Raw genomic sequence first — 23,590 nt, 5'->3', positions numbered from 1 at the left:
CCAGTGGGGGGCTGGAGTCAGCTGCCTGAGTCTGCTTAATCCTGAGACCAGGGGAGGCAGAGACGAGGGGGTGCTGCAGCTGCACAGAAAGGCACAGAGAGGCACAGGATCTGTAGAAGGAGTTCTGTCCTCTCTACTGCCGCCTCCTGAGATGGGGGTGGCAGAGACGAGCCTCTCTGCAGCAGCACGGAGAAGCGCAGGATCTGGCAGAGGTTCAATTATAGACTTTACCTACAGCTCCCTCTGCTGAAGAATTCTGATATTGTGAGGTGTGAATTGTGAAACCCTTGTCCACCGAGTACTGTAAACTGGCTGTGCCACTGCTTCTTATACAATGGGAGTCGCCTCGTCCTTGCTCAATAGATTTCTATATAGGACACTTTTTAACCGTCACTGGAAATCCCTTTAAATCCCATCACCTAATTTACCCAGGCTTAAAAATACCCAATAAAATATACCAATAGAAAACATAAAAAGGAAAACTGAGAACAATTTTTACAGCGTACCGTTCTTCACACTCTTGGGTAGATTACTAAAACTGGAAAGTGTGAAACCTGGCGCAGCTGTGCCTAGTAGCCAATCAGCTTCCAGGTTTTATTGTCAAAGCTTCATTGAACAAGCAGTTAGAAGCCGATTGGTTACCGTGCAGATCTGCACCAGATTCTGTACCCTTCAGTTTTAGTAAATCAAGTCCTTTGTGTCATGCCTCTAGCTTCCTGGGTTGCAAACGGTGGCACCTGGGCCACATGCTGCCCTTTGGTGCTTGATTTGTGGCCCTTACCCCCCAGCAGCCAGTAGTGGTAACAGAAGCACTAATTTGTAAACGGGGCTGTATTAGTAGTTGTTATGTTGTCATTTAACATGTCGCCAGCAGGGGCAGCCCGTCTATTAAAGGGCACACGGGCCATGTGTCCGGCCCCCATACAGGACACTGGATGCATGAATTCCAATGGTTTAACCACTATGCAGGTAAAGGACCTTGCCCCTTTTCGCGATCCGGCGATGCGTCGCTTTAACTGACAATTGCGCGGTCGTGCGACGTGGCTCCCAAATAAAATTGGCGTCCTTTCCCCCCCCCCCCCACAAATAGAGCTTTCTTTTGGTGGTATTTGATCATCTCTGTGGTTTTTATTTGTTGCGCTATAAACAAAAATAGAGCGACAATTTTGAAAAAAAAACAATATCTTTTACTTTTTGCTATAATAAATATCCCCCAAAAATATATATAAAAAAAACTTTTTTTCCCTCAGTTTAGGCCGATACGTATTCTTCTACATATGTTTGGTAAAAAAAAATTGCAATAATTGTTTATTGATTGGTTTGCGCAAAAGTTATAGCATTTACAAAATAGGGGATAGTTTTATGGCATTTTTATTAATAATTTTTTTTACTACTAATGGCGTCGATCAGCGATTTTTTTCATAACTGCGACATTATGGCGGACACATCGGACACTTGACACATTTTTGGGACCATTGTCATTTTCACAGCGAAAAGTGCTATAAAAATGCACCGATTACTGTGAAAATGACAATGGCAGTGAGGGGGTTAACCACTAGGGGGCGCTAAGGGGTTAAGTGTGCCCTAAGGGAGTGATTCTTACTGTAGGGGGGCGTGGCTGGACATGTGACGTCACTGATTGTTCCCTATAACAGGGAACAGACGATCAGTGACACTGCCACAGAGAAGAACGGGGAAGGTTTGTTTACACTCGCCTCTCCCCGTTCTTCAGCTCCTGTGACCCGATTGTGAGACACCCAGAGCGATTGGGTCCGCGGGTCCCGCAGGCGCGGTCTCGGAGCTCAGGACTAGGTCACGAGCGTGTCGCCGGCAGCGTGTGCGTGAAACACAACTGAGCTCTTAAAGGTGATGTACCTGTACAGGCCTGTGCCCAGCCGTGCCCTTCTGCCGACGTATATCGGCGTAAAGGGGTCCTCAAGTGGTTAAGCACCTAGATAGAGCCAGAGGCTCCAATAGGCTTCAAAATAGGTGGGCTTGGGGCGCAGAAAATGCGAACCAAGCCCACCCAGGTGTGTTACAATAGGAAATGAATATTCTCTTTTTGTAACACTGAACCTCCTCCCGGCCCCCCAAAAAACCCACCAGCCACCACTGGTCTCCAGTCTCTCTCTCTATTGGCATTTTTCCAATCTGTAGCATGTCCACAGTGTCCATCCATCTCCTCTAGTAAGTCTGCAGTCTCTGACAGTGTTCTGTATCATATACTGAACATTAGGTACAGAGGCTGCACTTGAGGCTCCCTACCTCCTGAGTGGACAACCCCTGCTCTAGAAGGCTCAGCAGCATTACCTGAAATATTCGTGGTCTTCAAAGAACGTTTTCTCATTATCCATGGCACTTTTCAGAGAAAGTTTGCTCTGGATTTCACTCTGCCCGCGACACTTCACGATCATGTAGCCTTTCTTCAGCGGGAAGGACAAGTTCTTCACCACGTCAACAATATCCGATTCTGCTCCCTTGTCGACCAGATCCGGTTTGGTCAAGATCCCTGAAAAATACGGTGACAAAATACATACATTTTTATGTCACTTGTTTTGGGGACTGTCCAGAGATGAATGGGGCTCTAGGCGTGATAGGAGGTTTGCCCTCCCCCCCCCCCCCAATTTCTTTCAATTGCTAAGAAGTGCAAAGAGCAGAAAGAGAAGCTGCATCATTTCTATTGTCTGTATTGGCAGGGACACCAACTTCTTACAAGTAGTTCCTCCCATAGGTGTGCGCAGCTTTCAGAAAGAAAGGAAGGAGGGATGGAGAAAAATCTAAAAAGAGAAAGAAAGGGATGGAGGAAGGACAGAGACGAGGGGGAGGGGATGGATGGATCGCAGGCTGCATCTTTCCTCTTCTGGCTGCTGGGCTTCAAACTTCCCACCCACGCTGCCCTTTCGATGATGCACAACACTGCCGGGGAGTGTGGTCGGGGCATACACAGGAGTAGAGGGCAGGAGGAGGAGGAGCAGAACCCACTCTCTCCTCTGTGTGGGGGGGGGAGCAGGGCTGCCATCAGGGGGGTACAGGCATTACACCTGTAAGGGGCCCGGCTGGCCCCCCTCCCGTTTATTTTTTGCATTACACCTGTAAGGGGCCCAATGGTCCCCAGTGCCCCTTACAGGCCCGGCCGGCCCCCCTCCCGTTTTTTTTTTGCATTACATCTGTACGGGGCCCGATGGTCCCCAGCGCGCCCCCCCCCCCTTATTATCTCACGTCAGGAGAGAGGAGAGGAGATTTTTTCGTCAGTACCCCCATTCTCTGCTCCAGGAGGGCCCTGCCTAAAGCTGTGTAAGGGGCCCCGAAATTTGTGATGGCAGCCCTGGGGGGGGGGGGGGGGTGGGGGGGAACGGACTGACAGCGCTGGTTCTGTGCTTTAGGTGGTGGGTTATCCGGCAGACATAAGAAGCTTGCAGCTTAGTTGGCGACATCAGGACAATTGCTTTGCCTCAGTAAGACACAGGAAAAACCCGAACGCTAAAGTTCTCAGCATGCCCCCCCCTCAACACTTCACCCGGGCACACCCAGCAAAAGTGTCCGATGTGTCCACCATAATGTCAGTCACGATAAAAATCGCTGATCGCCGCCATTATTAGTAAAAAAAAAAATCCATAAATCTATCCCCTATTTTGTAGAATATGTAGAAGAATACATATCGGCCTAAACTGAGGAAAAAATATTGTTTTTTTTATATATTTTGTTGGGGATATTTATTATAGTAAAAAATATTGCTTTTTTTCCCCAAAATTTTCGCTTTTTTTGGTTTATAGCGCAAAAAATAAAAACCGCAGAGGTGATCAAATTCGACCAAAAGAAAGCTCTATTTGTGGGGAAAAAAGGGATGTAAATTTTGTTTGGGAGCCACGTCGCAATTGTTAGTTAAAGCGACGCAGTACAGAATTTCTCTGGTCGGGAAGGGGGTAAATTTTTCCGGGGCTCAAGTGGTTAAGATCTACTAAGAATCATGTAACACGAGGGCGTATGTGATTTCTTAAGGGAGCCCTCCTATTCCAAAATGATGGTAACATTTAACCACTTGACGACCTCCTCATGTAGATATTCGTCAGCAGAATGGCACGGAGAGACACATGTACGTACCTGTACGTCCTCTGCTTGACGTGGGTCGGGGGTCCGAACGGGACCCCCCCCCGCTACATGCGGCGGTCGGTAAGCCTCGGGGAGCGATCCGGGACGACGGCGCGGCTATTCGTTTATAGCCGCCCCGTCGCGATCGCTCCCCGGAGCTGAAGAACGGGGAGAGCCGTGTGTAAACACGGCTTCCCCGTGCTTCACTATGGCGGCGCATCGATCGAGTGATCCCTTATATAAGGGAGACTCGATCGATCAAGTCAGTCCTACAGCCACACCCCCCTACAGTTGTAAACACACACTAAATGTTACAGCGCCCCCTGTGTTTAACTCCCAAACTGCAACTGTCATTTTCACAATAAAGAATGCAATTTAAATGCATTTTTTGCTGTGAAAATGACAATGGTCCCAAAAATGTGTCAAAATTGTCCGAAGTGTCCGCCATAATGTCGCAGTCACGAAAAAAATCGCTGATCGCCGCCATTAGTAGTAAACAAAATAAAAAAAATAAAAATGCAATAAAACTATCCCCTATTTTGTAAACGCTATAAATTTTGCGCAAACCAACCGATAAACGATTATTGCGATTTTTTTACCAAAAATAGGTAGAAGAATACGTATCGGCCTAAACTGAGGAAAAAAAATAAATTTATATATGTTTTTGGGGGATATTTATTATAGCAAAAAGTAAAAAATATAGCATTTTTTTCAAAATTGTTGCTCTATTTTTGTTTATAGCGCAAAAAAAATAAATACCGCAGAGGTGATCAAATACCACCAAAAGAAAGCTCTATTTGTGGGGAAAAAAGGACGCCAATTTTGTTTGGGAGCCACGTCGCACGACCGCGCAATTGTCTGTTAAAGCGACGCAGTCCCGAACTGTAAAAACCCCTTGGGTCTTTAGGCAGCATATTGGTCCGGGGCTTAAGTGGTTAAAGATTTTTTTTCAGAAATTGTACAGATTGTTTTTTGACTCCTCCCCCCTGAAATGTAGCCATACGGTACCTAGTGTCCGCTCTCCACTGGGATCCACTTGTTTTGCCATTTCTAGAGCTTCAGTGGTTGCGATATCCACATTACTGGGGACCACGATTAAATTAATGGTCTCCTGTCTCGTGATGTACTTCTTAATCATCGTCTTGATCTGTAGAAACATCAAATTTGTTGGTCAAAATGTAAACATAAAAGGACAAGTTCACTTATATAAAGGCAAATTTATATGACAAGTTTGGGTTAAAGTGTTTCTAAGATTTAAAAAATGGTTTAATGGTTTTGCACAGAGCAGTCCTGATCCTTTTCTTATTGGGCCCCTCACAGGCAGTCCTATATCCTCTCCCCCATGCCGAGTGCCCCCAGTAGCAAAGCCTCTTTCTATGGGGGCATTTGAGCAGGCTCGCTTCTGAGCCACTCTTTGTGTGTCCATTCACACACCGTGCGTGACTCGGCCCCACCCCCACTCTCTCCTCATTGGCTCACTGGCTGTGCTTCACAGTAGCAGAAGCCAATGGCTCCTGCTGCTGTGTGAGCCAATAAGGAGACAGAAACCCCGGAGAGCCACTGCGGTCATTGCTGGATTGAGATTGGGCTAAGGTAAGTATTAGGGGGTCCTGGGGTAGGGGGGAGCTGCACCCAGAAGATTTGTTTTTACCTTAAAGGGGTTGTAAAGGTACAATTTTTTTTTTCCTAAATATCTTCCTTTACCTTAGTGCAGTCCTCCTTCACTCACCTCATCCTTCCATTTTTATTTTAAATGTCCTTATTTCTTCTGAGAAATCCTCACTTCCTGTTCTTCTGTCTGTAACTCCACACAGTAATGCAAGGCTTTCTCCCAGGTGTGGAGTGTCGTGCTTGCCCCCTCCCTTGGACTACAGGAGAGTCAGGACGCCCACTAACACACAGCTCCTTTCTCTATCTGCAACGTAGAGAACGTCCTGACTCTCCTGTAGTCCAAGGGAGGGGGCGAGCACGACACTCCACACCAGGGAGAAAGCTTTGCATTACTGTGTGGAGTTACAGTCAGAAGAACAGGAAGTGAGGATTTCTCAGAAGAAATAAGGACATTTAAAAGCAAAATGGAAGGATGAGGTAAGTGAAGGAAGACTGCACTAAGGTAAAGGAAGCTATTTAGAAAAAAAAATACCTTTACAACCCCTTTAATGTGTATAATGCATTAGGGTAAAAATAAAAAAACTTGAGTCTTTAAAACCACTTTAAACTATATATAATTGAATTTACTTTATTACAGTAGGGAATGTATGTTTTTATTTTTTTTTTTTTTGGTTGTCTGTGTCTCATTGGGGAGCCTTCCCCTCACTTCCTGTTCCGTAGACACAACAGGAAGTAAAAAACTGACAACAATTAGGTTTTATGTCCTCCAAAATGGCAAGTATCCTGAATGTAAGATATTCCCTGTGTAAAATGTTCGCATCAATTTCTGTCCTGGTGACAATGGTCAGCTGTACAAATAGGGTCAATTTTCCCAGTGGGACGGAGAAATTAAAACCTGAAATCCCCCCCCCCCCCCCCCCCTATACAAGTCTAAAACAGTGTTTTCACTTTAGGTCTACTTTAGCTGTACAATGGTATATACAATTTATAAAGGTAGCTGAATGTGCCCACGTGACGTGTATCTACCCCCAAACACTTCAACCAAATATATTGCTCTCATTTCTTTCTCTAAAGTCAAAAAGCTTCATCTTTCCATCCAGGCTCTTTTGAATGAATGAGAACACCTCCTACCTGGCTCGCCAAAAAAAAAAAAAAAAAAGAACACCAGAAAGATTGGGCTCTACAACTCCCAGCATTCAATGTAATTGAGAAAACCCTATGAGTGCTCAACCTGCAGAACTACAAGTCCCATGATGCATTGCAAGGCTGACAAGTACAAGCATGACTCCCATAGGCAGAGGCATTATGGGACTTGGAGTTTCACAACAGCTGGAGGGCCACAGGTTGAGCACCTGTGTAGGTCAACAGGTGGGCAAACAGCTGATTAGTAGACATGTGCATTCGTTTTCATCAGAACTTCTGGGATTTTTGCGTTTGTTTTAACAAACGTTAACGAACACGCAGAATCCAAAATCCGACATAAAAATGCTTTATTTTCGCTTCGTTGCGACAACAGTTCGATATAGATAGAAGATTCGACATGACGGTGACAATAGCGATCTGTGTCTATCGAACCTGCGGTCGAATGTGCCTAACCTAACTCTATTAGTCCAAGATTATTCGACATAGAGAGAAAAGATTCGACATGAAGATTTGATGAAGCAGTCACCGCGAGCGGACATTTATGGTCAAATGCCCCAAAAGGTAACTTATACTATAATTTTTAACTTGAAATTTCCCTTTTTTATTAAATGGTTTTATTTGTTGAAGGTCTTGAAACAAACCTGGCGTCCGATATCTGCAGGCTGATTAGGTAAAGCGACCCGTGTAATTCCTGGCAGGTCGATCAGCGTCAGGTCAGGGACATCCGGAGACACAACTTCCAGGGTGATCAGTTCATCGTTGATTCCATTCCCTTCACCAGCGATGCAGTTTTGTGCTAGGAAAAAAAAAGTGAATATTTCACAAATGCCATAGTTGTTTCTGCAGGGAGTCTCAACTCTGCCTCATTACACATTAACTCTACCTGAGCCCAAACTCTGCCTAATGATAGAAGACCTCTACCTGAGCCCCAACTCTGCCTAGTGACAGAAGACCTCTACCTGAGCCCCAACTCTGCCTAGTGACAGAAGACCTCTACCCGAGCCCCAACTCTGCCTACTCACGAAAAAGCCTCTACCTGAGCCCCAACTGTGCCTAGTGACAGAAGACCTCTACCTGAGCCCCAACTCTGCCTAGTGACAGAAGACCTCTACCTGAGCCCCAACTCTGCCTAGTGACAGAAAACCTCTAACCTGAGCCCCAACTCTGCCTAGTGACAGAAGACCTCTACCTGAGCCCCAACTCTGCCTAGTGACAGAAGACCTCTACCTGAGCCCCAACTCTGCCTAGTGACAGAAGACCTCTACCTGAGCCCCAACTCTGCCTAGTGACAGAAGACCTCTACCTGAGCCCCAACTCTGCCTAGTGACAGAAGATCTCTACATGAGCCCAAACTCTACCTAGGGACAGAAGACCTCTACCTGAGCCCCAACTCTACCTAGGGACAGAAGACCTCTACCTGAGCCCCAACTCTACCTAGGGACAGAAGACCTCTACCTGAGCCCCAACTCTGCCTAATGATAGAAGAAGATCTCTACCTGAGCCCCAACTCTGCCTAGTGACAGAAGACCTCTACATGAGCCCCATTTCTGCCTATTGACAGAAGACCTCTACCTGAGCCCCAACTCTGCCTAGTGACAGAAGACCTCTACATGAGCCCCATTTCTGCCTATTGACAGAAGACCTCTACCTGAGCCCCAACTCTGCCTAATGACAGAAGACCTCAACATGAGCCCCAACTCTGCCTAGTGGCAGAAGACCCCTACAAGAGCCCCAACTCTGCCTAGTGGCAGAAGATCTCTACATGAGCCCCAACTCTGCTTAGTGACAGAAGATCTCTACATGAGCCCCAACTCTGCCTAGTGACAGAAGACCTCTACATGAGCCCCAACTCTACCTAGTGACAGAAGACCTCTACCTGAGCCCCAACTCTACCTAGGGACAGAAGACCTCTACATGAGCCCCAACTCTACCTAGGGACAGAAGACCTCTACCTGAGCCCCAACTCTACCTAGGGACAGAAGACCTCTACCTGAGCCCCAACTCTGCCTAATGATAGAAGAAGATCTCTACCTGAGCCCCAACTCTGCCTAGTGGCAGAAGACCTCTACATGAGCCCCATTTCTGCCTATTGACAGAAGACCTCTACCTGAGCCCCAACTCTGCCTAATGACAGAAGACCTCTACCTGAGCCCCAACTCTGCCCAATGACAGAAGATCTCTACATGAGCCCCAACTCTGCCTAATGACAGAAGATCTCTACATGAGCCCCAACTCTGCCTAATGACAGAAGATCTCTACATGAGCCCCAACTCTGCCTAGTGACAGAAGACCTCTACATGAGCCCCAACTCTACCTAGTGACAGAATTAAGACCTCTACCTGAGCCCCAACTCTGCCTAGTGACAGAAGATCTCTACATGAGCCCCAACCCTGCCTACTCATAAAAAAGCCTCTACCTGAGCCCCAATTCTGCCTAGTGACAGAAAACCTCTACCTGAGCCCCAACTGTGCCTATTGACAGAAGATCTCTACCCAAGCCCCAACTCTGCCTAGTGACAGAAGATCTCTTCATGAGCCCCAACCCTGCCTACTCACAAAAAAGCCTCTACCTGAGCCCCAACTCTGCCTAGTGACAGAAGATCTCTGCATGAGCCCCAACTCTGCCTAGTGACAGAAGACCTCTACCTGAGCCCCAACTCTGCCTAGTGACAGAAGACCTCTACCTGAGCCCCAACTCTGCCTAGTGACAGAAGACCTCTACCTGAGCCCCAACTCTGCCTAGTGACAAAAGATCTTTACATGAGCCCCAACTCTACCTAGGGACAGAAGACCTCTACATGAGCCCCAACTCTACCTAGGGACAGAAGACCTCTACCTGAGCCCCAACTCTGCCTAATGATAGAAGAAGATCTCTACCTGAGCCCCAACTCTGCCTAGTGACAGAAGACCTCTACATGAGCCCCATTTCTGCCTATTGACAGAAGACCTCTACCTGAGCCCCAACTCTGCCTAATGACAGAAGACCTCTACCTGAGCCCCAACTCTGCCTAATGACAGAAGATCTCTACATGAGCCCCAACTCTGCCTAGTGACAGAAGACCTCAACATGAGCCCCAACTCTGCCTAGTGACAGAAGACCCCTACATGAGCCCCAACTCTGCCTAGTGACAGAAGATCTCTACCTGAGCCCCAACTCTGCCTAGTGACAGAAGATCTCTACCTGAGCCCCAACTCTGCCTAGTGACAGAAGACCTCTACCTGAGCCCCAACTCTGTCTAATGATAGAAGACCTCTACACGAGCCCCAACTCTGCCTAGTGACAGAAGACCTCTACCTGAGCCCCAACTCTGCCTAGTGACAGAAGACCTCTACCCGAGCCCCAACTCTGCCTAGTGACAGAAGACCTCTACCTGAGCCCCAACTCTGCCTAGTGACAGAAGATCTCTACCTGAGCCCCAACTCTGCCTAGTGACAGAAGACCTCTACCTGAGCCCCAACTCTGTCTAATGATAGAAGACCTCTACCTGAGCCCCAACTCTGTCTAATGATAGAAGACCTCTACACGAGCCCCAACTCTGCCTAGTGACAGAAGACCTCTACACGAGTCCCAACTCTGTCTAATGATAGAAGACCTCTACACGAGCCCCAACTCTGCCTAGTGACAGAAGATCTCTACCTGAGCCCCAACTCTGCCTAGTGACAGAAGACCTCTACCTGAGCCCCAACTCTGCCTAGTGACAGAAGACCTCTACCTGAGCCCCAACTCTGCCTAGTGACAGAAGATCTCTACATGAGCCCCAACTCTGCCTAGTGACAGAAGATCTCTACATGAGCCCCAACTCTGCCCAATGACAGAAGACCTCTACCTGAGCCCCAACTCTGCCTAGTGACAGAATTAAGACCTCTACCTGAGCCCCAACTCTGCCTAGTGACAGAAGATCTCTACATGAGCCCCAACCCTGCCTACTCACAAAAAAGCCTCTACCTGAGCCCCAATTCTGCCTACTGACAGAAGACCTCTACCTGAGCCCCAATTCTGCCTAGTGACACATGACCTCTAACCTGTTTGAATATGAACTCTGCCTTCTGACCTCTGTCTAAACCTGAGCTCTGCCTTCTTATACATGGCCTGTGTCTAAGCCTCAACTCTGCCTCCTGACATGACCTCTACCCAAATCTCAACTCTGCCTCCTGACATGACCTCTACCCGAATCTCAACTCTGCCTCCTGACACATGACCTCTGTCTGCTCCGGAGCGGAGGATCAGGTAAGTAAAATTGCTTTTCTGTTCCATAGACATAGGCCCGGATTCACATACAGCGGTGCATATTTATGCCGCTGTAGCGTATCTCCTTTACGCTATGCCAACGCAGCGCAGAGAGGCAAGCACTGGATTCACAAAGCCAGTGCTGCCAAAACTGCGCTGGGTTTCCTAGGCGTAAGCCGGTGTATGTGGAAGTGGGCGTGAGCCATGCAAATGAGGCGTGACCCCATGCAAATGATGGGCCGAGCGCCAGACAGATATGAATCGCCAACTGCACATGCGCCGTCCCGTGGACGCATCCCAGTGCGCATGCTCACAATCACGTCAGAACTACTCCCTAAGATACGCCGGATCACTGCCTGCGGCGTGAACATAACCTACGCCTAGTCATATTCACGTCCTACGTAAACGACGTAAAATACGTCGGCTTGTGTTCCCTTTGCATCGATGCTGCCGAGTTACACCTCCTGTATGGGGCATAACTTTGCGCCGGACGTATGACTTTACGCGCACTGCGTCGGACGGACGTACGTTCGCGCATCGGCGTATCTCCCTCATTTGCATATGTGAATAGAAAATCAATGGGAGCGCCAAATACGACCAGCGAAAATATGTCCCCACTCTACGCCGGCATAGGCAAGTTACGTTTTTACAGCGTTTTCAATTCATTTTTAATGGAGGGGGCGTTTTTGGAGCGTTTTATGAGCGTTTTAATAGCGCTATTTTTACTGCGAAAACACAGCAAAAACGCACCAGTGTGAAAGGGCTCTAAAAGTCAGCAGCTACAAAAAGTGTAGCTGCTTTTACATAAACAGACACTTACCTGCTCCACGGTCCAGTGATGTGGCCGCCCAGAGCTCCACTCCTCTTCTCCCCTCTCCGGCCGGCGCCTCCATTCATAATGTACGCACCCGGCCATGACAGCTTTCAGGTTCACGGTCGGGCACTTACTGCGCATGCGCCAATCGCGCTGCGCTCAATGAGTGGACAGGCGATCTCCTGGGACCTGTCACGTGTACCAGGAGATCGCCTAAATGGAGGGGCAGCCTAAGGCGAGAGAAGGAGTCGTCTAGGCAGTCCCTGGGCGGAAGGAGGAAGTGGGACAGGAAGTCTCACTCCTACCGAAGCCCCCACTCCCCCTCCAAAAAACAAAATTTTATGCCAAGGGGGCGAGGAGTGCTTAAAGCGGAAGTTCCACTTTTTGGTGGCACTCCGCTTTAAGTAAAAATTGTACTTTTTAATTGTATTTTATTTGGTGGGTTAATTCTTGAGTAGTATCAAAAGGCTTGTGGGATAGTTGTGGTATTGTTGTTATTATGTTGGCGTAGTCATACTATTTATAAACCTTTCTATGACATGACATTATATTTAGTGATAGTTGTCGTAGCATCACATCTATACAGCCACATAAGGCAGCTTACCCTTCCTGACTTCATCCTCCACGTCGGCTGGGCTTTCAATATCTATGGATTCGCCTAGATATTTTATTTTGCAGGACCATTCTGTACCCTTCGGGGACTTTTTCAATTGGAGTTCCAGTGGACAACGTGTGACGATTCCTGCAGGAAGTGAGAATAAAATCCGGTTACAAAATGTTTCAGCATCGCATTATTTTCTCAGTGTAAAGCAACTGAATACATTCAATCTACATCAGGGCTCAAAATTTCAAGTCCTGAGCTACTAGCCAGGCCTCAAGAGTTACTCGCCACGAGTTGCCCCACCTAATTCATACACTGCCCTGCGCCCAATTGCACCCGTAAACACGCCCTCGTAGATTATCTCATGGAATGACAATGTTTTATGCAGAATCAAGTTACAAAATTAAATATTACCAACAACAACTTTAACAAAATGGGACAGGGCACTGGGGGCAGACCAGAGGGACAGGGCACTGGGGGCAGACCAGAGGGACAGGGCACTAGGGGCAGACCAGAGGGACAGGGCACTGGGGGGCAGACCAGAGGGACAGGGCACTAGAACTGGGTCTCTTCCCCATTCTCTTGCTGTCTCCTCTGCAACTCCCATCCATCCTCTCTCTCCCTCTCCCATTCATCTCATCATCAGGAGCCTGTGTGTGCGGCTCCACGCTTGCATGTCCCCACTTCCCCCTTTTATTCAGGCTGGCAGAATGGAGAGGAGCTGCAGCACAGCGGGAGGGAGTACAATCCAGCGCTGAGATCCACACAACTGCACAGCCATTGACACCATAGCACAGCGCACACTGACAGCGCACAGAACACATTGAGACCAGTCTGCTCACAGTGCTCAGGCTAAACTGTTGGACACTTACATAGAGCACAAGGAGAAGAAAACTGCACAAACTAGAAGGCTGCCGCTCTCATGTCAGGGCAACTTTCAGTGAGCGCTGCACCGGAGTGGTAATTTTTGCAATCCTCCACCTCACTCATTACTCCCTGCTCTCCAGCTACATTGGTCGGGGCCCGGGGGAGGGGGGCAGGCTCAGAGAGGTCATACTGTTAGTTCCCGTGGCTTAATGAGAATTGTAAGGAGAGCACCTGTGTACTGCTCTGCCTGTGCGTGGCTCACCAGACTACTTTTCCCGAGCATGCACCGTTCCTCTTCGGCCGCCAATCTCATCGGGACTCTAAGTGTAGGCACAGATTGGAGGGAGATTGGTCATGCAGCCCTGTCATCACTCGCCCCCAGCTTAAATCCACTCGCCAAATGCTAGTAGGCGAGTGGAAATTTTGAGGGCTGATCTACATTAAAATAGAAAGGTGTGCATTGTCTTTTTTTTTTTTACTCCCTACTGCTATTTTTTTTTTAAATAAAATAAAATGGTGGGGAGGTGAAAGTCTATTTCTGGAGTGCCATTTCATTAAAAAATAAATAAAAAAAAAACACTAGGAAATTTGAACCTGTATATACAAAAAAGTAAAATTTATTTTCATAAAAGTTGGGCCCCTTTCAGACGTGCGGACCGTATGTCCGCATTTTTTATCCATCCGTTTGCGGATGAAAACGGGACATACATTAGTCCCAATTTGATTGCGGGTATCAGCGGATAAACATCCGCTGACACCCGTAATCACCCGCCTCCGCAAAGATCTGATTTTCCGGACGGAAGAAAATCCTATTTTTCTTCCGTCTGGCGGATCGGATGAACAGGGTGAACACGGACACACGGTCCGTGTTCATCCGATCCCCCCATAAGGGAGAGCGGAGGAAAGACAGGGCGGTCCCTGCACAGTGTACGGGGACCACCCTGTCAGCCGACGGCTCAGCGGGGATTTTACGGAGGATCCCCGCTGAGCTTGACGGACACACGGAGGCGGATCATTACTGATCCGCCCCGTGTGAAAGGGCCCCAAGTCTTAGCAACAACCTAACATATATCATTAAAATTGATCTGAAATATAATCAGTGAATAAAGTTCATCTCCAGCGCTCATCAAAAACAATGGGCCCTTGTGTTTCAAACATATGGCGCGATGACGTCACTGGCCCGACACGTTTCGTCACACATACATGTAACTTTTTTCAAAGGATCTTTGAGAAAGATGTGTCTACTGTTTACATCTTAGAGCCTGCCTCTCCATCTCACAACAGAGGACTGGGGGACTAATAAATAAAGGATTATTCATTAGTTCCAGGGAGCAAGCAGCAGCAGATTCAGGAGAATAAGGAGTTGAAATATGGGATTGTTACTGTTAGTCAAATGGTTAAAATGAAAACACAGCCAGAATGGAAAGCCTGTTCCCCTGCTAGCATGCTCCCAAGAAGGACTCCGTGTGGAAGCAATGATCTCTCTGCAGAGATCCAACATGTCACATTGTACAGGGAGCTCTCCAATCAGCATTGAGCATGTTTTGCTAAAGGTCTGACTTAGCAGGGGCATGTCAGACATCTGCAAAGAGACACCTACTTCAATACAAACAGCAAGGGGGTCCTTCTCTGTAGTATGCTGTCACACCTTCTGCTTTGATGCAGCTGGAATATATTCAGCCGATTTAAATAGAAAGGTAATTTCTGTTAAAGCGGATGTGCCACTAAACAAATATATTAAAAGCCAGCAGCTACAAATACTGCAGCTGCTGACTTTTAATATAAGGACACTTACCTGTCCTGGAGTCCAGCGGTGATCGCAGCAGATGACGAGCCGATCGCTCGTCACCCTGCTGCTCCCCCCTCCATCCACGGTGAGGGAACCAGGAAGTGAAGCGCTCCGGCTTCACTGCCCGGTTCCCTACGGCGCATGCGCGAGTCGCGCTGCGCCCGCCGATTGGCTCCCGCTGTGTGCTGGGAGCCGAGTGTTCCCAGCATACAACGGGGGACGGACGGGAAGGGGAAAAAAAAACCCGTCCTTTGCCCGTATCGTAGGGCCGGAAGTGGGTGCAGATACCTGTCTGTAGACAGGTATCTGCACCCCCCTCCCCCCTGAAAGGTGTCAAATGTGACACCGGAGGGGGGGAGGGTGCCGATCAGCGGGACTCCACTTTAGAGTGGAGATCCGCTTTAAGCCTAGCTTAAAGCGGTTGTAAACCCGCGATTCATTTTTTTTTCACCTGAAAGGAAAAGCCATAATGAGCTAGTATGCACCGCATATTAGCTCATTATGAAATACTTACCTCGGAACGGGGTGAAGAGAACTTACCTGGTCCACGCCGAGCGAGATGTCATCTTGACTCGGCGTGTCTTCCGGGTATCGCCGCGCCAGCGCTGTGATTGGCTGGAGCGGTGATGACTTCAATTCGGCAAGGTCCAGCGGCTGCCGGTCCTTTAGCCGAGGATCCCCGCTGCGCATGCGCCGATGCAATCAGCGGTGCATTGCGGGGGGAATATCTCCTAAACCGTACAGGTTTAGGAGATATTCTTTATACCTACAGCTAAGCCTTATTATAGGCTTACCTGTAGGTAAAAGTCATAAAGTGGGGTTTACAACCACTTTATTATTCATTTTTGTTAGGGTTAGTGTTTAAAAATTCCAGTTGGGCTTTTATTTCTGCCTGTGCCCATTAAAACAGACCTTCACTTCTAGATGGTACCCACTTCCGCACTTCTGGCCTAGGCGAGAATTATGAAACCTTGGCCCGCTTGGAACCTCCTAGGAAACGTCACACATCCTAGGAGGCCGCAGAACCAATCTTACTGTGCAGTGTGATCTTACGCATGCTCCGTGGGGAGCTAGTTGCGGAACAGCAGATGCCACAGCTGTCTCCCACAGCCAAGATGGTGGCACCAAGGATGTGAAGATCGTCACAGCCGTCTCCCACAGCCAAGATGGTGGCACCAAGGATGTGAAGATCGTCACAGCCGTCTCCCACAGCCAAGATGGTGGCACCAAGGATGTGAAGATCGTCAACGCCGTCTCCCACAGCCAAGATGGTGGCACCAAGGATGTGAAGATCGTCACAGGCAGCCATCTCCCACAGCCAAGAAGGCCAATTTAAGGGTAGATCAGAGTGTAGTTAAACTCTGGTCCTGATTGCTAGTAGCTAAATGCAGTCTCTGTCTCAGCTTGGCTGTGAGCCCATTCTGCTGTATTGGGGTGTTCTTCCAGCCCCGGTGCTGCAGGTGGCAGCAGTGGAGTCAAGGTTTGGGTGCTCTTTCCCAGCAGCCAATCACAAGGGTTTGTCCTCGCTGGGCATGCTGGGGAGGGGTATTTATGGGGCAGACGCCATTGGTTCTGGGTCTTCTTCGTCCAGTGTGGCACCCACCTTTAGGGTGGCCACATCACGGCGCCCCAGCGTTATGGCCTACCTGGCCGGGGCGTGCGTGCCACGCGGTGTTCCTGGTTCCGGGGCCAGGCTGAGTGGGAGCATCTCAACAGCGACGGGGACCCAGTGAGTTACTGGGTTCCCACTTTGAGGATCCCAAGCTGTATTACTGTTCGGTGGGGGAGTCGGTCTGAGGAGCGCCATTGAGAGGCTGGCAGTCCAAAAGGGCCTCGACAAACCTCCGGGGATCGAGGTAGCCGGACACCGAGGGATTGATCACCTGTCAGTCAGTACCTGGACGACAAGTTGAAGGAGATCCAGACCAATTAAGGAGGGATATCTCCAAGAATCCAACCCAGAGGGGACCTGTGGCAGAAGTATCTTTCTGAGGCTCACCAAGGAGGGTCCGTGGCAGAGACTTTCTCCTACAATTGTCCGAGTGATACTCCGGCTGCCAGGTCAGTGAGTGAGGCCTGTCCGGGTACACTAAACCCACTCCGGCGGGAGTGGCGCAAAGAATTGTTACGTTACCATTTACGCCTGAATCTGCTATTCTCCTATCTTCTTCAGCTTTACTTTCCTCACCACAAGTTTACTGTTTTTACCCAGCTGGGTAATAAAGAGCACAGCAAAGAGCCCCTGTCTGGACATTCCTTTACTTCTACTACATGCAATACGCATCATTCACCCCTAGGAATTCGGAGGAGCCATGAGGTAACACGCCGCCCAAAAATCCAGCAGCTCCACTGGGGGTAATGCTACACTAGGCCAGCGCCAGGATCACCAGGAACCTGCAACTTCAAAACAAGTCTTCTGCTCAGATATTTCTTACGAGGCGACGTGCTGACGTCACCGCGATTTGAGGATCTGTTCTGACACGCCGGCCGGCTTTTCTTTCTCTGCTGATATTTCTGTACCCAACTGTAAGTGTTACTATTTTTTTATTAAATATCTATACGATATCACGCCATGTGAGTTCTCTTTCCTCCTCTTATACATTGGACCTGCTGCATCTCCCGTTCCAACATTGGCTGAGACGCTCCATTGCTGCCCACTGTGTATATCCCCTATGCTCTGACTGATCCTGATGGATCCTATGCTCTGGTAAGGGTCAGTGTGTGTACTGGTGGTGGTTTTTTATGTTCACACTGTCTGTTGCCAGTCACTGGGGGATGCACTTATGTGTTTGATTCAACACGGATTTACACTATATGAGTTTCCTTTCTTTTCTGGTTGCTCTATTAATGGATTGGTGACCCCGGGAGGGACCGTTTATACAAACAAGTTCTTCTTCAACACACCCAGCGTTTTCAGCTTGACTAGGTCCGTTGGGACCTTCGTTTGTGGTAAGGGTCAGCAAGTTGCATTTTTCCATATTGGAGCCAGACTTCACTCTTCTGCTTGGGGTGTCACGCTCCAAACCTGTTTTTCACTTGGACTATTGATTATTTGTTTTCACTCATGTGTACTACACTACCTTGATTGACATTTCCACATAGCCTTCCGTCATTTGAAGGCCTTCAGTTCAGTTTTTTAGCGCTACTCCATTTTTTTTGTATAAGATTTTATGTTAGTATAACATTTTTGAGTTAGCAGCTTGTTCACTATTCATTTGTTTTGGTAAGCGCACTTTTTCCTTTTTTATATCAGATATTTCTGCATTGAACCATTTTCCTTTGTCATTGCCCCTGAGGAAGCATACAGTTGAATAGCATTACCAACCATGCACACTTGGGCCAATCTGGGTCAACGATAATAAACTACTTATACTTATGGATTTTGGGAGGAAAGCAGCGAACTCAGGGGAACCAACGCAAATACGGGATGACATAACAACTCTATAATATGTAAGAACAACTTACCACTGCCTCTGGGGAGACACACTCCGGACAGAGCCTCCAGTACAGAACTTTTCCCAGAACTCTGATCACCAATCACTGCGATCGCTGGTAAGGCCAGATCCTTCTCCACCCCCAGCGCCCTGAGCGAGTCAATGAGATCAATACAGGGGCGGATCTGATTTTCATATTGTTGACTCAGAACATTTTCTGGTAATACCTTAATAGAAGAATAGAAAGAGGGTTGAAACTTTGTGATGTTTTTTTATATTTATTTATTTATTATTTTTGCATTTAATGAAGATTTATTTCAGACCCCTTGCACATCACGTTGTGCCTTCAAAAGATCTTAGGGAAATTCCACAAAGGTGGCAAAGGGGAGGCAAAAACAGATGGTTAATCCGCAACCACCTACCTAAATGTTGACAGTGCAGCTGGACAGTGTAGTACACATGCTACCAACAGATTTCCTTGGCTTGCAGAGCTCGACAGGTGGTCCTGGCCACTGGGGTCAATGGGACCACACTACAACTGCGAGGCAGCTCCTTGGTTAGCGACTGCAACACAGCATTTCAATATAAAATCCCCCTTGAGATCCACCTTGGATCTCTTTTCAGAGGACAGTAAAGACTGTTGCCCATGTGAAAGAGCCCTTACAGTCTAAAGTCCTTTCCATGATTATTCGCAAACATAGTTATACCCATAGCACCAATCTAATGTCCGTATCCTAGTTATACCCATAGCACCAATCTAGTGTCCCTATCCTAGTTATACCCATAGCACCAATCTAGTGTCCCTATCCCAGTTATACCCATAGCACCAATCTAGTGTCCTTATCCTAGTTATACCCATAGCACCAATCTAGTGTCCCTATCCGAGTTATACCCATAGCACCAATCTAATGTCCCTATCCTAGTTATACCCATAGCACCAATCTAGTGTCCCTATCCGAGTTATACCCATAGCACCAATCTAATGTCCCTATCCTAGTTATACCCATAGCACCAATCTAGTGTCCCTATCCTAGTTATACCCATAGCACCACTATCCTAGTTATACCCATAGCACCAATCTAGTGTCCCTATTCTAGTTATACCCATAGCACCAATCTAGTGTCCCTATCCTAGTTATACCCATAGCACCAATCTAGTGTCCCTATCCTAGTTATACCCATAGAACCAATCTAATGTCCTTATCCTAGTTATACCCATAGCACCAATCTAGTGTCCCTATCCTAGTTATACCCATAGCACCACTATCCTAGTTATACCCATAGCACCAATCTAGTGTCCCTATCCTAGTTATACCCATAGCACCAATCTAGTGTCCTTATCCTAGTTATACCCATAGCACCAATCTAATGTCCTTATGCTAGTTATACCCATAGAACCAATCTAATGTCCCTATCCTAGTTATACCCATAGCACCAATCTAATGTCCTTATCCTAGTTATACCCATAGCACCAATCTAATGTCCCTATCCTAGTTATACCCATAGCACCAATCTAATGTCCCTATCCTAGTTATACCCATAGCACCAATCTAATCTCCTTATCCTAGTTATACCCATAGCACCAATCTAATGTCCCTATCCTAGTTATACCCATAGCACCAATCTAGTGTCCCTATCCTAGTTATACCCATAGCACCAATCTAGTGTCCTTATCCTAGTTATACCCATAGCACCAATCTAATCTCCTTATCCTAGTTATACCCATAGCACCAATCTAATGTCCCTATCCTAGTTATACCCATAGCACCAATCTAGTGTCCCTATCCTAGTTATACCCATAGCACCAATCTAATGTCCCTATCCTAGTTATACCCATAGCACCAATCTAATGTCCCTATCCTAGTTATACCCATAGCACCAATCTAATCTCCTTATCCTAGTTATACCCATAGCACCAATCTAATGTCCCTATCCTAGTTATACCCATAGCACCAATCTAGTGTCCCTATCCTAGTTATACCCATAGCACCAATCTAATGTCCCTATCCTAGTTATACCCATAGCACCAATCTAATCTCCTTATCCTAGTTATACCCATAGCACCAATCTAATGTCCCTATCCTAGTTATACCCATAGCACCAATCTAGTGTCCCTATCCTAGTTATACCCATAGCACCAATCTAGTGTCCTTATCCTAGTTATACCCATAGCACCAATCTAATGTCCTTATCCCAGTTATACCCATAGCACCAATCTAGTGTCCTTATCCTAGTTATACCCATAGCACCAATCTAATGTCCCTATCCTAGTTATACCCATAGCACCACTATCCTAGTTATACCCATAGCACCAATCTAGTGTCCCTATCCTAGTTATACCCATAGCACCAATCTAATATCCCTATCCTAGTTATACCCATAGCACCAATCTAATATCCCTATCCTAGTTATACCCATAGCACCAATCTAGTGTCCCTATCCTAGTTATACCCAAAGCACCAATCTAATGTCCCTATCCTAGTTATACCCATAGCACCAATCTAGTGTCCTAATCCTAGTTATACCCATAGCACCAATCTAATATCCCTATCCTAGTTATACCCATAGCACCAATCTAATATCCCTATCCTAGTTATACCCATACCACCAATCTAGTGTCCCTATCCTAGTTATACCCATAGCACCAATCTAGTGTCCCTATCCTATTTATACCCATAGCACCAATCTAATGTCCTTATCCTAGTTATACCCATAGCACCAATCTAATATCCATATCCTAGTTATACCCATAGCACCAATCTAATATCCCTATCCTAGTTATACCCATAGCACCAATCTAGTGTCCCTATCCTAGTTATACCCAAAGCACCAATCTAATATCCCTATCCTAGTTATACCCATACCACCAATCTAGTGTCCTTATCCTAGTTATACCCATAGCACCAATCTAATGTCCCTATCCTAGTTATACCCATAGCACCAATCTAATGTCCTTATCCTAGTTATACCCATAGCACCAATCTAATGTCCCTATCCTAGTTATACCCATAGCACCAATCTAATGTCCCTATCCTAGTTATACCCATAGCACCAATCTAATGTCCTTATCCTAGTTATACCCATAGCACCAATCTAATGTCCTTATCCTAGTTATACCCATAGCACCAATCTAATGTCCCTATCCTAGTTATACCCATAGCACCAATCTAATGTCCTTATGCCAGTTATACCCATAGCACCAATCTAATGTCCTTATCCTAGTTATACCCATAGCACCAATCTAGTGTCCCTATCCTAGTTATACCCATAGCACCAATCTAATGTCCTTATCCCAGTTATACCCATAGGACCAATCTAATGTCCTTATCCTAGTTATACCCATAGCACCAATCTAGTGTCCCTATCCTAGTTATACCCATAGCACCAATCTAGTGTCCTTATCCCAGTTATACCCATAGGACCAATCCAATGTCCTTATCCCAGTTATACACATAGGACCAATTCAATGTCCTCCTCCCAGTTATGCCATTAGGACCAATCTACAGTAATGTCCTTATCCTAGTTATACCCATAGGCCCAATCTAATGTCCTTATCCCAGGTATACCCATAGGCCCAATCTAATTTCCTTATCCTAGTTAGACCCATAGGCCCAATCTAATGTCCTTATCCCAGGTATACACATAGCACCAATCTAATGTCCCTATCTTAGTTATACCCATACTGTAGAACCAATCCATGTCGTTATCCCAATCTAAAGTCCTTATTTCAGGTATACACATAGGGCCAATCTAGTGTCCCTATGCCAGCTATACCCCCCACCCCACACACTTTATACCCTCTTCTGCCTCCTCACAATGCAGCACTTGGCTCCTGAATGGCAAGTACCCAAATTCCTGTTGAAATTAGCCTCCTGTTATCCTCTGCACAGCAGCACTGTAGAGAACTAGGAGAGGGAGGGGCAGGACTGATAGCCAATTAGTGGGAGATTCCTGAGAGGACGACATAGTGATGATTTTACTAGTGTGCTGTGCTGAGGATGCTTTACTGTCCAACAGAGGCGGCTCTAGGCTTTGTAAGGCCTTGACATGGGGCCCCACTCACACCCTTGATTTGAAAAATAATTCAAGGACAGGGGGCTTATCGGAATCTGGAAGCCCCCTTTAACAAAGCGGCCCCCAGATCCTGCTCTTTAATAACTAAGCGGCAGGGGTCATCCGGTGATGTTACCTACTGAACCCGCCCCCTTGTGACGTCATTGACTGAGGGCGGCATGTTGGGTCACTGATATCACAAGGGGTGGTGTCACCAATATTCACTGGTTGTTAGGGACGCTGGCGGCCCCGCTCCCTGAGCACAGCAGCGTTAAGGACCTCTGTCCCTCAAAACTGAGGTAATGCATTGGGCAAGTTAGGCGGCCGTGAGGCACCTGTGAGTGTGAGGCCTTAGGCGACCGCCTAATTAAAGAGCCACCTCTGCTGTCCAATCACATGCTGACGCAATTGTTACATATAGCCATTCTGTATACATAATCAGGATTTGATGAATATTGATAGCAATCAGTAGAAATAAAGTAGAAATCACTACTTACAATGGTATCATCTTTCTCCTCAAAGCTGTCAGAGAGTTCTGAAAAATCATATAAAAGAAACATTTTAATAGGGAAAAAATATATTTTCAGTAAGGCTCCATTAACATTAACAGCTATGCAGGTGCATTTTTGCACGTCTTTAGCACATCACATTTAGGGCAGCCCATTCTTTTGAATAGGCAACCTTATGTGTGGAAATCACACAAAATAAAGCATGACCCTTTTTTTTTTTTAATGGGGCTATACCAAAATGTGCAGTACATTGATACCAATGCGTTTTGGCTCATGATTTCGCTCATGTGTGAAGAATTAATGACATTGCCTCCTACCTGCAAAAGCAAAAAAAGTTTGTGCATTTCAGGAACATTTCACAAATTTGCGCTCTTGCCCACAAAGTACAAATGTGAACCTTGCCTAAATCTCATATTTGTTATTATTTTATCAATAAACACTATATATATATATA

The 23,590-nt window shown here is 46.9% G+C and overlaps 1 protein-coding gene across 2 annotated transcripts in view; it reads right to left on the bottom strand.

The window, feature by feature from the left end:
- Window positions 1-23,590, bottom strand: part of LOC120927976 (interferon-induced GTP-binding protein Mx2-like) — a 66,358-nt gene that overhangs the window by 32,924 nt on the left and 9,844 nt on the right. For both annotated transcript variants that reach the window (XM_040339014.1, XM_040339015.1), the window contains exons 3-8: window positions 23,125-23,162; window positions 18,607-18,802; window positions 12,489-12,626; window positions 7,485-7,639; window positions 5,098-5,236; window positions 2,311-2,509 (exon numbers count right to left, since the gene is read on the bottom strand). In XM_040339014.1, the coding sequence (XP_040194948.1) occupies window positions 2,311-2,509; window positions 5,098-5,236; window positions 7,485-7,639; window positions 12,489-12,626; window positions 18,607-18,802; window positions 23,125-23,162 (865 nt within the window). The remainder of the gene's footprint in view (window positions 1-2,310; window positions 2,510-5,097; window positions 5,237-7,484; window positions 7,640-12,488; window positions 12,627-18,606; window positions 18,803-23,124; window positions 23,163-23,590) is intronic.

This window comes from Rana temporaria, chromosome 2 (assembly GCF_905171775.1).
Source record: "Rana temporaria chromosome 2, aRanTem1.1, whole genome shotgun sequence".
Classification (NCBI taxonomy): domain Eukaryota; kingdom Metazoa; phylum Chordata; class Amphibia; order Anura; family Ranidae; genus Rana; species Rana temporaria.
This window is presented reverse-complemented; position numbering and strand designations above follow the sequence as displayed.